Source organism: Poecilia mexicana, unplaced genomic scaffold (genome assembly GCF_051168715.1).
Source record: "Poecilia mexicana isolate PSO_F unplaced genomic scaffold, ASM5116871v1 scaffold_16, whole genome shotgun sequence".
NCBI lineage: Eukaryota > Metazoa > Chordata > Actinopteri > Cyprinodontiformes > Poeciliidae > Poecilia > Poecilia mexicana.
In genome coordinates, this window is record NW_028263385.1 from 7,655,642 (window position 1) to 7,669,343 (window position 13,702).

At 36.6% G+C, this 13,702-nt stretch overlaps 1 protein-coding gene across 2 annotated transcripts; it reads right to left on the reverse strand.

The window, feature by feature from the left end:
• Nucleotides 1–1,070: 1,070 nt before the first annotated feature.
• On the reverse strand, nucleotides 1,071–13,276 carry tap1 (transporter 1, ATP-binding cassette, sub-family B (MDR/TAP)). Of its 2 annotated transcripts, none has more exons than XM_014966998.2 (13): nucleotides 13,184–13,276; nucleotides 11,638–11,970; nucleotides 9,704–9,911; nucleotides 9,460–9,574; nucleotides 8,100–8,230; nucleotides 7,723–7,928; nucleotides 7,232–7,429; nucleotides 6,109–6,237; nucleotides 5,830–6,024; nucleotides 5,582–5,755; nucleotides 4,927–5,086; nucleotides 3,670–3,806; nucleotides 1,071–3,581 (listed from the first exon to the last, which is right to left on the reverse strand). In XM_014966998.2, the coding sequence occupies exons 2-13, from the start codon at nucleotides 11,956–11,958 to the stop codon at nucleotides 3,351–3,353; spliced, it is 2,205 nt and encodes a 734-aa protein (XP_014822484.2). In that variant the 5' UTR covers nucleotides 11,959–11,970; nucleotides 13,184–13,276; the 3' UTR covers nucleotides 1,071–3,350. The 2 variants fall into 2 exon arrangements, with proteins under 2 accessions (XP_014822484.2, XP_014822483.2); XM_014966997.2 differs by lacking the exon at nucleotides 13,184–13,276 and adding an exon at nucleotides 12,884–13,099.
• Between the last annotated feature and the right edge of the window lie 426 nt (nucleotides 13,277–13,702).

Here is a 13,702-nt window from a genome sequence, read left to right on the forward strand (position 1 = left end):
GGGCAAAATTTGAAGTTTAAATTCAAACGTTTACTCTGAATACATCATATATATTTTTACAGACATAGAGCCTGTAAAAACAGACACATTTATAGAAAAAATAGTGTAATAATTAAAGGTGAAAAAAGACATTCTAAGACATTACACAAGAATTGTCAGATTTAATAATTAAATCTGATAGTCATAGATTTTGTCCTGCAAAAGAAGTATGAAGGGCCATGTCATCTTAATGTGTTATCATTGTTAAAAGTTCCCATTGATTTTTTATTATTATTATTGGTGTACAAAGTGATCAGATACATCATAATTTCATTGTGGAGCTTTTTTAACTTAAGACATTCACTTTTGATGAAAAAATATTTCCGTTAATTATTTCACACATTTTCAGCCAACTTGAAAAGGTAAAGTTGCAAATCAAGCTGACTATAAATCTAACTAGCAGAAGGGAGCGATGATGGAAGTAACTGTAAAATTAAGAACTAGAAATGGTACATATACTCCATATAAAAGCGTGGACTTGCATGAAAATGGCCTCACAAGGAAAGTTTTACACAAAATTGTTTGCTTACTTGTCTCTCTTTGTTGTTTAGGACATTTGGAAAAAATTGTTTGAAGAAAAGGTGAGTTCCCAAAATCAGGTGAAGAAATAAAAGCTAAAAAGATGTCATCAACACCAAGCACCAAAAGGACTATGACTGGTCACCATGAGTGGGGATTCAAGCATGTGGGAGTGAACTACACAAGTTTTACATGATCAACACTGGGAGGTTTGAGTGTTTACATAAATGCAATGCATAGAAATGCCAAATTAAAATAAAGAAATAAAATATAGAAATTTGTTGTGAAGCCAACCTCCCTAACCCCAAAAAACAATATTTTGCGAGTGAAAAATCTAAAATTTAAACTTGGGTTTGTAAAAAAAACTGTAGCTTTGCCTTACCTACATTGATATTAGTTTGAATGTCATCTGCATAAAGAGGAATTGAACAACCTTGTTAATTATAACATAAAAGTACATAAAGAAATATATTTACATGAAACTTAAAATAAAAAAACCCCAGCAAAACAAATAATAAAAAACAGTTTATTGCTATATGTCTGTTTGAATCCAACAAAACTAATTTCTCATTAAAACATTTAGAAATTTTGCAATACGGATAAAAGACAGAAAATGTACTCAAGCATATGAACAGAATACTCACAAAACAAATTCTTTTCAAAATAACAGACATCATTTCTTTACATCTGTTTTACATCAGGTGGAAAAAAAAAGAGATTTCTCAAAGCACCAGATGTGTTTTTAAATGCTGCTTTGTTGTACATAGGTCCCTTTCAATGCCTTTTACTTGTTTTCTGGTTTTGTGTATTACTGTAAATGTTATTATCTTGATAAAAGTGTTTATGAAGGTCACTAAAGACTCTTTTCCAACTAAAGTGGTTGTCGGGGTGATTTTGAAGCAGGATATTGGAAAGCAACCAAGCTAAAGAAAAAAAAGATAACTCCCATGTTTGAAAAAAGAGAATAATAGAACCCAGTGCTTCAAATCGAACCCACGAGTGAAAAGAAAGGTTATTGATCAGATATCGTTCCTGCTGAGTAACATTTCAACGTTGCTGGTCAGCTTTAGGGAACTATGCATATGATGATTAGAGGCGATTCATGAATGCTTCTGATTTTTATGCTTTGTCCTTGTGGAACACCAAGTGATCTTTATCTGTTAGAAGTGTTTTAAAAAAATATTTCTATTTGCATTTGCAGGCATAATGATATTGATGATTAGATAAGCATGATTGCAAAACTTTTTAAAAAAAAGAAAAATAAACAGAAAAACTTTCTTTTTCAGTTTTTTATTGTAAAAGTTGTTTTTTGATTGTTATTATGGAGTTTCTGAAGTTGTTGCACTGTTAACCATTTTATATGTTTTACTGCACCATGTAACCAGCTCAAAAATGTGAAACAGAAAAAAAAAAAAAAGAACAAAACTGACCACATAATGTCACGTGAGGAATCTTTCCACCTGCTGGCCTGGCCCACGACAGACGGCTAACAGGACCTCATATTTGTTGTGAAAATGATAAAAGATAGGGTTATATTTTAGACTTAGTAGCATTAAAGGAATGGCTGGTTTTCTTTTGCACTCCATGCAAGATGAGTTTGAGTTTTACTTTCCTTCCCCTTTAATGTCACGCCGGCACAAGTGTCCTCATGGATACATTGACTTGCATCTAAGCATTTTGAAAGTGACAATTAAGGGGTTAAATAAAATCTCTGATCAAGACAATCCACATTTTTTTAAAAGTAACAAAATGCTGTCAAAAGTATTGTGGTATTTTCATGACTATAAACCAAGACGTTTATAGTTATGAAAACTATAAACTTTATGCAACAACGATTCATAAGGGAATCAAGTAATGATTCTCAGGACTGAAACATGTCAGTTGATGCTTTTAATTGACATTTGATGCGTCATGCTGAAATGCCCCATGAATGAAATAACGGTTTGCTGGACTTCAGCTGTTTTTTTAACAGAATAAACAGGATTGCTGGGGCCATGTTTTGAAGATTTGGCTGCCACAGAAGAGATTCTGTTTGTGTGGATTAACAGAAAATATTAGGGGCACATTCTTTAACGCACCTGAAAATCTTTTTTTTTTTTTTTTTTGCCAAAAAAAAAAAAAAAAAGGTACAAAATTATTTCCACAAGATGTTGCAAATGGAAAGAGTAAAAGGCGTGATATGGAATTTCTCAGCCTTGGCAGGAAGCAGAACAAGCTCAGGCATGTACCTTGTCTATTTAAGTGCATGATAACCCTATACTTTCTCCTGTGCCATTTCTAATGAGCAATATAAATAAAAGCCCTGAATAAATTAACTGTCCATTTTTGTCATTTAAGTTTCTCTGTTCTGTACAAAATAAATATATTTCACACTCAATATTTTAGGGCACAACATGTGTGTTTTTACAGCCACGTAAAAGATGTGCAGCAGGATCTAGAAGTGGGCAATAAAACACTCAACATACATGATTCTTTAAGTTTTGTGGCTTTTGGGAGCAAAAGATTATGTTTCTTGTCTTTCTAGTGAGGGGAACTTTCTGTTAAATCCTTACAATAAAACAGTACTAACAGAGGTTTTAACAACATGTTGGTAATGAATCCCTGGTCTTAAAGGTGTAGTTTTTTTCACTTTCAAGGTGCAATTGTCTTACAGAGTCAAACTCAAGCAAATATGTTTAGTAAGAAGTGTTTCATATTAAGAGCATTCTTACCAACATAGGTTTTGCTTGAACTTTCACCTGAACTCCAAATAACCATCCAACTGCAAGTCATTTTACAATCACTCAGACGGGTCACTGCTGATCACTGCTTTCGTCTGTTGGACGTTTGAAGCCCTCTTCCTGTTTCTTGACCATTTCTGAATAAAGGCCACCTTTCTCCATGAGTGCATCATGACTGCCCTCCTCCTCCACTGTCCCGTTGTTCAGGACGATGACATGACTGGCTGTCTTTGCGACACTCATCTTGTTGGAAATCATAAGCACAGAGCAGTTCTCTGCCAGCTTTGACAGAGCTTCACGCACCTGAGAAGTAAGATAAAGATTTTTCTTTAAAGAAGAAAAAATAAATTAACAAATAAATGAAAATTCAGGCAAGTGAATTATTTTGTACCTGGTATTCATTCTCTGTGTCCAAATCACTAGTAGCGTTGTCCAGGATCAGGATTTTCGGTTTTCTAATTAAAGCCCTGGCAATGGCAATGCGTTGCTTCTGACCTCCAGATACTTGACCCCCCTTCTCACCAGCATCTACGTAAAAAAATAACACATATCATTAAAAAGAAAAACATTATTAAGTAATTAGGAATTTTTCTAAAAGTAATATAGAGAGCTAATAAGACCTCATATTTTCAAACAGGTCTTTTTATTTTTTTCTTGAAACAGAAAAATAATCCTAGAAATCACTGCTTTAATGCAAAGAGAGCTTATCATTCACAATCAGACATGGCACTGAACCAATAAGCATTTTTGTGTGATAACATACCTTAAGAGAATAGCTTAAACCTTAAACATGCCTAATTGTTGTATGACTGCTTATTACAGCAGCACAGTAGAGTGAATACTTTTCCCATAGATCCAGGCATGCAGGGAAAGGTTGTGAAATTTATGAGGAAAGACATTTCCACTATAACCAAGTATTTGAAACATTTTCTAGCTGCATAATTAAATCACATGCAAAATCACATGGGTAAGTTAGTCCCCCAAAAAGTACAAAGTTGTGTTGTGTTACTGTGTTCTTTTTTTATGTGCATTTTTGCTAGGTCTGTCTTCTGTATGGTTTCAGGCATAATAATGTAGCTGCAGACAGACGTTTTTTTTTTTCTCAGTGTCTGAGCCAAATGTAGTAGAGTATTCATTGCTGCTCCTGTTTGTACTTCAGAAATTCACTCATCCACCATAAAAATTTAATTTGCGTGAGGGCCAAACAATATGTGGGAAAACTAATTGAAGGCAGACTTGGAGAGAGCCATGAAAGAAGTTTTTGGAATAATGTTTTGACAGCTATGAAACACAAATAGGCTATGTGTAACAAAACAAAGATTTGTATCTGCTTCCATTCACTTTTGCTGTGTTTTACACAGCAGCTGCACTGCTCACCATTATAAAACATTTTGGTTAGGATTAGGGTTGGCAAGTTCTCATTGCCAGCCCTATCTTACGTTGAAGCTGGAGCGTTTTCTATCATTATTTCCTTTTGTTCTTACACTCAATTTGATCACTACATCAGCAAATTAAAAAATATATTTGGAGTTTAGGATAAAGTATTGTGAAGCAGTAAAGAGACCTGTTTGAACAGTCTTATCTTTACTGTAACACCACCATGATGAGTTCCTTTGCTATAGAAATGAAAGGTGTTTCCGGGTCGAACCTGTGTCGTATCCTTTTGAAAGTCCAGTGATGAACTTGTGGGCACTAGCCTGCTCAGCAGCTCTGTACATGTCCTCGTCTGATGCGCCCTCGCAGCCGTACTTGATGTTCTCCCGGACAGATCGAGCAAACAACACGCAATCCTGGCTCACCACAGCAATCTATGAAAAATACACAAAGAAAGAGGTTTCAGTGGCCGTAAAGTGTTGTTTAATCAACCAGGTGTCATGAAGGAGTTTAGGAGTAATTTGACATTTGATTCAACAGTTTTTAACTTGCTACAGATTGGGGATGATCAATTTACCGATTTCTATTAGCAGATTTTCTATATAAATATATGTATGTAGACATATGTGTGGAGAAATGCATCTGTATATGTTTTTATGCATCTTCACATTTCTTACTTTATTTGTTGTCATTATGATTTTAATTTAGTCTTCAGTTTCAGACATTTGACATGGAGGATTAGTACCATGAGGTCTGGTGGGGTCATGGTTTTTGACCACTAATAAACAAGTTTTCTCTTTAAATCTGAGTATATTGTTGAATGAAATCTAAAATCCATTACTGATGCAATCTGGCAAGAAAATAAATAAAAAATTTGACAGGGAAGTTAAAATATTCCATTTGATTATTAAATTCTGTTCACCACCCACCTTTTCATGTAGGTACTGGTCTTTGTAGTTTTGCAGTGGTTTCCCATCCAGCAGGATTTCTCCAGATTGAGGCTGGTAAAACCTCTCAAGTAGCTTCACACAGGTCGTCTTCCCTGATCTGTTTAGTCCAACAAGTGCAGTGATCTGGCCCGGCGTTACCTCCAGAGTCACATCCTTTTACAAAAGAGGATTTAGTTAAAAACAAACAGTTTTCAGAACGATAAGAAACAGCAGAGAGGGGCACACACCTTAAGTACAAGACTGTTCGCATCTGTCTTTCCAGAATAGGAAAAGCGAACATTTTTAAACTGAACGTGTCCTTTGAAATTCTCAGGAGCCAAACTGCCAGGAGGAGGTATTTGAGGTTTCCTATCAAGATATTCAAAAATCTTCTCCGAGGCACCAATTGCTTTTTTTACCTCCGGGTAGTAGCGCATGACAGCCTGGAAGAAAAAGAGAGGAGATTAATAAAAAAAAAACTTCATGAATAAAACAAAATGTTTGTCTTTTCAGGGTTTGTGGCTCACCTCAACAGCGGAAGCAAACTGTAGCTCGTAGAGAACAAACGAGACCAGGTCTCCACTGCTGACAGCCCCCCGGGTCACCAGGGTCCCGCCGTAGTACAAAATACACACCTTCAAGGCCAAAGTGGTCATCTGCAACAACAAAAATGCCAGTTTTCAGAGAACAGTCAGCTGCTTTATTATTTTTCAATGTGACCTTGATTCTGTTAAAATCCACTAAAAAGCAGCCACCTTTGAATTGTGAAATGAAAACAGTAGCTGAAACCTTTGCTCGGGCCGTTCACAATGGCTTATGATCCCCAGGAATGTTTGAACTTTACTGCTTTCAAAAACTCTGCTGCCTATCCGCCGTCTTACCACAGTGCTACTCACGTGACTTTCCCCATCCTTATTACAAAATTGTCTCTTACTGTGTGTTACATATAAGAGGTTTCTGGACCTTCACCATCACTTTCAGCTTTACTGAAACTGAAAGAAATGCAACCAGTGGTATTATCTTATCACCGTCACCAAGAGAATTTAAGTAATAGTGTTTTCTGTACAAAGATTTGGTCCTTGCACAATAATCATGTTAAGTTACCTGGGCAGGTGTAATCAGGACAAATAATGTCATTAAAAACAAGTGAAGTTGGCATGGAAATTAGACTGAGGTTCAAAAAAATAAAAGTTGCTCTGATACACAAAAAAATTGTAAAAATCAGTTTCAAACTTAATGGACTGTTTTATTGTTGTCTATATTTTCCACTCTCCATCACAGTCTGACTGCTATGTGCCATGTTGTATGATGTAATACGTTGTGCCCTTTGTGGACGTAACACTGACAAATACATTTTGTTTCTCAACAGCCGACTGAAAAAAAAAAAAAACTTCCTCCAGCAACCTGTCAACAGGCGCAATTTGGAGTTGTGAATGTGTGAAGCAAAACACGTACTGATCTCCAACAGTGATCGATTATCACACATGACCTATTAAAAATAGGTCATGGCATATTTTTTCCCTTGGTGGAAATGTGCAAAATATATGAGATTGCCAATGTAAGGTGTGAGGTTATTTTCTTTTCTACATTAATTTCAGCAGCTACTTTAAATAAATGCTTACAGCAGGATAATATCACTAATACACTCACGCTGTTGGCCCAGGTAGAAGCGGCGTAAGCTACGGCCTCCTTCTTGTTGAGAGAATACGTTTCGTCCAGTCGCTGCCTGTACTTCTCCGTCTCTCCGTCCTCGTTGGCAAAACTCCTCACTGTCTTCATGTTGGAGAAGGTCTCAGTGGCCACCTGGTTGGCCTTTGCCAGAGAGTCCTGAACCTTCGCAGCAATAGTCTAAAGCATGAACACAACAAACTAAATTAGTTTACAGAATAGACTTTTGCAGCATATAAAAAAATAGCATTCAACTTTGACATGTTTAGGAATTTATCAGGTGAAAAAAAAAGAGATTCTGTTTTCTTTGTCTGCTGAAGTGAACACAAATGCCCACTAATATTATTTACTAATACAATATGTAATTAAGTAATATAGAATGATGGTAAATTTGTAACAACACATCTGATAAACAAACAAACAAAAAAAAAGAAACGCTATTCCAGTTGGAACGTTTCCTTGCGTGACGTCACCTGGTGGAAATGTCCGGTGAGCTCAGGGATGACCCAGATGATGGGAAGTCCCATGCAGGTCAGCAAAGTCATTTTCCATGACTGGCTGACCATGAAGTAGAGCAGGAAAGCGAAACGAGCCGTGTACCACATCAGGAGACTCAGCTTCTCGCTCAGTGCTTCGCTCATGTCGTTGGTGTCCGTGGTAATACGGGACACGAGCTCACCTGAGATGAAACAGAAGCTACAGCTCAACATGAATGCAAGTTTTCACTTGCCATTATGTTGCATCATTGTTCCCCAATTACCTCAAATGCAATACTGAGACTATTTTGAAATCTGCAAAGAATATTATAAAAATGGTTGTATCGACATTTGCACATCGAAATTATTCCTACCTGTGGGAGTGGCATCAAAGAAAGCGATCTCCTGCCGGAGAACGGCCTGGAAAACGGCTCCCTGCACTGAGGTGTGAATGAGGCTCATGGTGACGTTGTAGGTCAGGTCGCACATAAACTCAAACACAGCACTGAAACACACACAGAAGGGGTTGAAAGCACACAAAATATCATTGAATCATTTTATAGGTGGAGTTACAGTGTAATTCATCCAACATGTACAAGAAGTTTAAATGGCAGAAAAATTAAGATAATCACATTCCACACATTTCTAACCTTGTAAGTGTTAATTTACGATACGTTATGAGGAGAGTTTGTCCTCTTTCACACAATGAACATTCTCTTGCAGGTTCTGTGCTAGAATCCTTTTAAATGGCAGGAAAATAATTTGGTAATGTCTTATGGCAATCAAGGCGGCAGAACGTAAATGATAGATGTCTTGTTGATCCAGAAATAGTCACAGTTTAACATTAAAATGAACAGTTTTCAGCCTCAGACATTTGTTTGTTGTGACTAATTAAGAGAAATTAGTTGATCTTGATACTTAAATCACTCCACTCCAAAGCAGTACAAGAATAATTTGTAATTTCAACACAAACCAGTTTCAAAACCCACCCGTCTGCTTGTTTGTAATCATCAAATTGATACAGTTTTTGATTCCTGGTGATCTGCAACTGCAGTGTGGAGTGAACAATGGGAATATAGAAAGCTACATGGGGTCACAAAAAGCCCACTTTGAAAAAAAAAAAGAAAAAAAAAACTTTTGGTGTCTAGTTGAACATATTCAGTCCACCACCAGGTGTACCACAACATGATGCCACATTAGCAGCTATGTATTTAGCAACCATTTATTTTGCATTTTCATATTGAGAGGACAAGTTCTTTGCAGCATTTTGTATTGCATAATGATGAGGGAAAAAAATAACTGGTTAAAACTAAAACTTTTCAAAATATTTTAAACTTTAAAAATTAAAATGAAATCATCTGTAGAAAAATGGCTGTGCATACTTTGCTACCTCACAGCATCCTTTTTCAGTCCGAAAATAATATCTGAACCAGCGAATAAATCTGAAAATAATGCCTGAAAATAATGTTCAGACTCAAATATCTTTATTTGAGTCTGAACCATGACTCAAATAAAGATATTACATATCAAACTGTAATTTTACAGTTAGATCTGAATCCACAATCCTTCAGTAGGCATTTTACCATATTACATCATTTTTTAACTTTGTTCTACTATCTTAGCAATAAATAGGCCTGTACGAAGAAATCTGAAAATAAATAAATCACATATTACTATTATAGTAATTAAAAATGAGCATGAAGAAAATTTGTGATGACAGATTCGATGCCCTACCTGGCGAAAGTCAACACTGTCATGATTGTGATGGCCTGGGAGAACGCATCGGGTGCTTCTTCATTTATGATCCAGTCTGCCATACGACCAGTATACTGGGGAATAGCCATCTCGCCTGCGGTTAATAGTTAAAAACATTAGTGTATAAAATTTTGCGCTAAACGAAGCTCAAGAAAACACTAAACACTGGTATGAAAAACCCTGAAACACAGGAGATGTTATAGAATGATGTCGACCAACGTACCGTAAGATGAGAGAACAACCAGAGCCAACACCACAATGAAGCGAGTCGAATACGGCAGCATGTATCCCATAAGCCTCTTCAGAGAGTCTCTACTGTCCGGTCCGGGCTTCTTCTCCTTCTTCTGTGACGGAGTTCTGGTCATAAAGGACGAGATGTATCGACTCCAGTAGAGCCATGACACCGCCGTGACGGCGTAGCCCTGTAACACCTGCAACACAAAAATATTACATCAATTTTCAGGCTTCAGATATCTGAAATAATTTAAAACTAATCGTTTAAAGTACTTTTATTAAATGGCAAGCAGTCTTTTTTTTATGCTAATGTGATATCTGCAGTTTTACACACTAAATTAGTTTTGGTTCCAATCTTCTGTCTTTTGCAGACTTAGGGGCAGAACATGTTGACAGCAGATGATTTCATTTCAGGTATTATAACTCCAGCCTGCGGTGGCGTTTGGATGTACAGGACGAGTCATTTTTCTCTGCACCATCCTATTTTCAAAGTACCTGAGGCTCAGCGTGGTGCATGTTCATATGAGAGCATCAAATGATGACTGCTGTTCACTTTTGTAGAACTTTGAACTCAATCCTGCTGTTTTTCACATGACAAACTTGAGCTCTGTATACTATAAAATGGTTGAGAAACATTTTCTTTATGTTGCAACATTTTCCGTGTTGTGTGTGTGTGCTTTATTTGTGCCTCTGGTGGGACCAGACATACTATGACTCTTCACTTGCTTTAAGCTGGAATTTACAATGATGTCTCATGTCCTAACCACATCCCAGCTCTGCTGAGTTGGTCTACATCTTCTCTACAGGAGCGTGCTGCAGGCGGGGATCTAACTCCACAAGAAAAATGGGCAAAAATATTTAAATAAGAGCAGCTATAATGGGAATTGAGGCAAATTTAAATTAAGTTTTTCAGATTAAGAGAAGATGACAAAAGTATACAAGCAGAGTTAAAGTTTCAATTACTTACATGCATTTTCTCACCACAAATATTTTTTTTAATAATAGTCATTAAAAATGACAATTACTACAAACTAATAAATCATTTCAAATTAGTTCAGGTTGGGTCTGTGAATTACGTTTAGGTGATGTTTGTAGTTTAACCATGAATTAAATGAATACTTATCATTGTGACATTAAAACACTTGATTGATAAAAAAAAATCAATATTGAAATATTCAGGTCAGGTTTATGAAAAATTGATGATTGGCTAGGAACCTGCAACGGGTTTACCCGTAGACCTAATCTGTCATATTTCAAACAAGTCAATTGGTCCAAATGGTAACCAGAGCAAAATATATAGGGATAGAATCTAAAACAGTTTTCACATAAGATTTGAGCACTTCCTTTTAAATTCATATCTATAATTCATGAAAACACTAAACTGAGGGACAAACTCAACACAGTTTAAGTACATGGCTATAAAAATTATTTGATGATGGCAACCATAGTGGTTAAATTAAATGAAAGAAGAAAATAGTTCCTAAGGCTGCAGGATAGTAGAAAATCCTGCAATGGCAGTAATAATATTAAGTAAGGCAATGTCCATATCACTTTCAATATACACTTATTTTCTTCTTTCCTTTCTTTCTTATTCTTGCTTCTGTCATTCTGAGACCTTCAGCATTTTGGGAAATGCTAAAGGTCCCATCAGCATGTAAAAATAACTTTATAATACTATTATCCAATAATGATTGCACTGTAAAGAATCATTTGTGATATGAATATTGAACACAGTGATATTGTGATGTTAAAAAATTCACAATATATTGTGCATAATAAAAGCTTTCTTGCCTTTTTTATGCAAGAAAGCTTTGGAACATCATATTATAGTCTTTGGGAAATGTTCAAAAACCAAACTCTTTTTTATTTATACCAGTCACCACATTAATATACACAAAAAAAACAACAATCGGACCCACTCACCCGTTCCCAGGAGTGCCATCCCCACAGTTCTTCAACAGTGGACTGGCCCAGCTGCCAAAGGAGAGCAATGTACACCGGAAAGTGGAAGCAAAGGATGGCGATGCTTTGAAGTCCCTCAAAGCTTCTCACCCATGGGAGGCCTCCGGGGTAAGTGAAGGCAAGAAAACCCAGGATGAAGGCCCTGGTCAGAGCTCCCCCCCACAAGGTGATGAAAGGATGGGAGAGGAGGAGAGGTGAGAGCTGAGCTAGACGAATGGCGTGCACAGCACACACGTCCATGCAAATGCAAACCAGGGGGAAGAAGTAGCTCATTTTCTGCATTACGCGTAGATACTGCAAAAATAAACAGAGAGAGAGACAGGATCAGCTAAAAAACATACACAGTAGACTGAATAAGAAAAGTATTTTGATTCCAATCCTCACCTTGCAGAAATTTCACTTTTATAGACAGTTTCACTCATTTGAGGAAACAATATTGCTTAAGACAAAATAATAGGATGTATATTAAAGCAGTCAGATATATCTGTGTGAAGCCTGTCTTGTGAAAACAAATCAAAAGATATGTTTAGTCAGATTTTAATCAGGTGAGTCGCTTGATAATTAAAAAAATTTTGAGTGTTTGAGAAACACTCAAAAAGGAAAGGAACTGGTCAAGACCAAAAGTATCAATACAATATCAATCAACGGACTGAACAATGCAGTGAGATGTTAAATTTCGGGGTATTGTTTTAATACTTTGAACTTCTAGACCTTATTCCTGATCAGATTATAGTCTTCATTAGCTGTTTGGTCTCCAATATTCTGTAACAAACCTCTGTGACCTCTGCAGGTCAGATTAATTTACAAACAGGTGGAATCTTCCCAATTAGGTATCAATTCAAGGCAATTTGTTGCTCTGTATTTTATTTAGGGGTGTCGAAGTAAAGGGGATTCCACTTAATAATTGCACATTAGTTTGTGTCACATACAATGCCAATTAAATATAGCTTGTGAATATGCAGAGAGATGCTTTTACTTTCACTTTGACCAATAAATTGCTTTTTTTTTTACTTTCGTTTTTATCTACATCTATCTGCAACACTGTTCAACTTCAAATGCGGCACAGGTCAGGATGATACGAACAACACAACTCAAACTCCCATGGTGAATACCATAATTTACTTCAGACAAACCGTAAATATGCGAGCTACACTGGTAGCTAACGCTGGTAAGCTAATGTTACTACGCCGAAACCCAGCGGACTTACTTGAATTCCTCTCCACAAGGTGAGTTTGCTGCCTCAGAGACTTAGACTCCAATAGTAAACTTGAAGTGTCCAAAATAAACTGTAACGCTTCTGACCCCGACAGGCCGTCAGGAACGTGTATGAGCCAATCGATCTGATAAGAGTGAAACTGAAACCAACTATTTATACCTCTACATCGGAAAGTCCCCTGCAAGTCTGCCAAACAGTGAAGCCCAACTAATATGTGTTATTTACAAACTACTGGCTTCAGGAGATTAAGGTGTCCTTTTCAATGCAATAAATAAAAGTGTATTACTTTACCTCACTGATGCAAGACGTTTAGGTTGTCGCAAATAGCCCAACAGTGACCCCATGTGGTAACTTTCTCAAATTGCACTTTAACGTTATCACTTGAGTTAATTTCCGCCTTAATGTTTTGGTTCCCCTTCCCTGGTTCGTTGAGGCTTGACGGCTTCAGTACATCCCTGGTGGGTTGCGTACCCCAAAATCCAGTAAGAGTAAGCAGCACCAATTCAATCTATTTTATTCAAGTATAAAGTATCCGACCAAGAGATGACTCAAAACTGATCATAAGACTTTAAAGACTAAGATGATGAAGAAAAAATGGGAAAAACACAATTACAAAGTAAGAAATTCAAGTAGAAGAAAATTATTCCCTTTTACTATTTTTGACCTCCACGTAGTGCAACAGGCTCAGCAGATAGAAAAGAATGACAAAGCTTGGGTACAACAAAAGAAGTCTTGTTTCAACATAAACTTTAGGTGTGTTTGTGTCTCATGGACATTTGGTTGAAATGTATTTGTTCTTCATTCAATGAA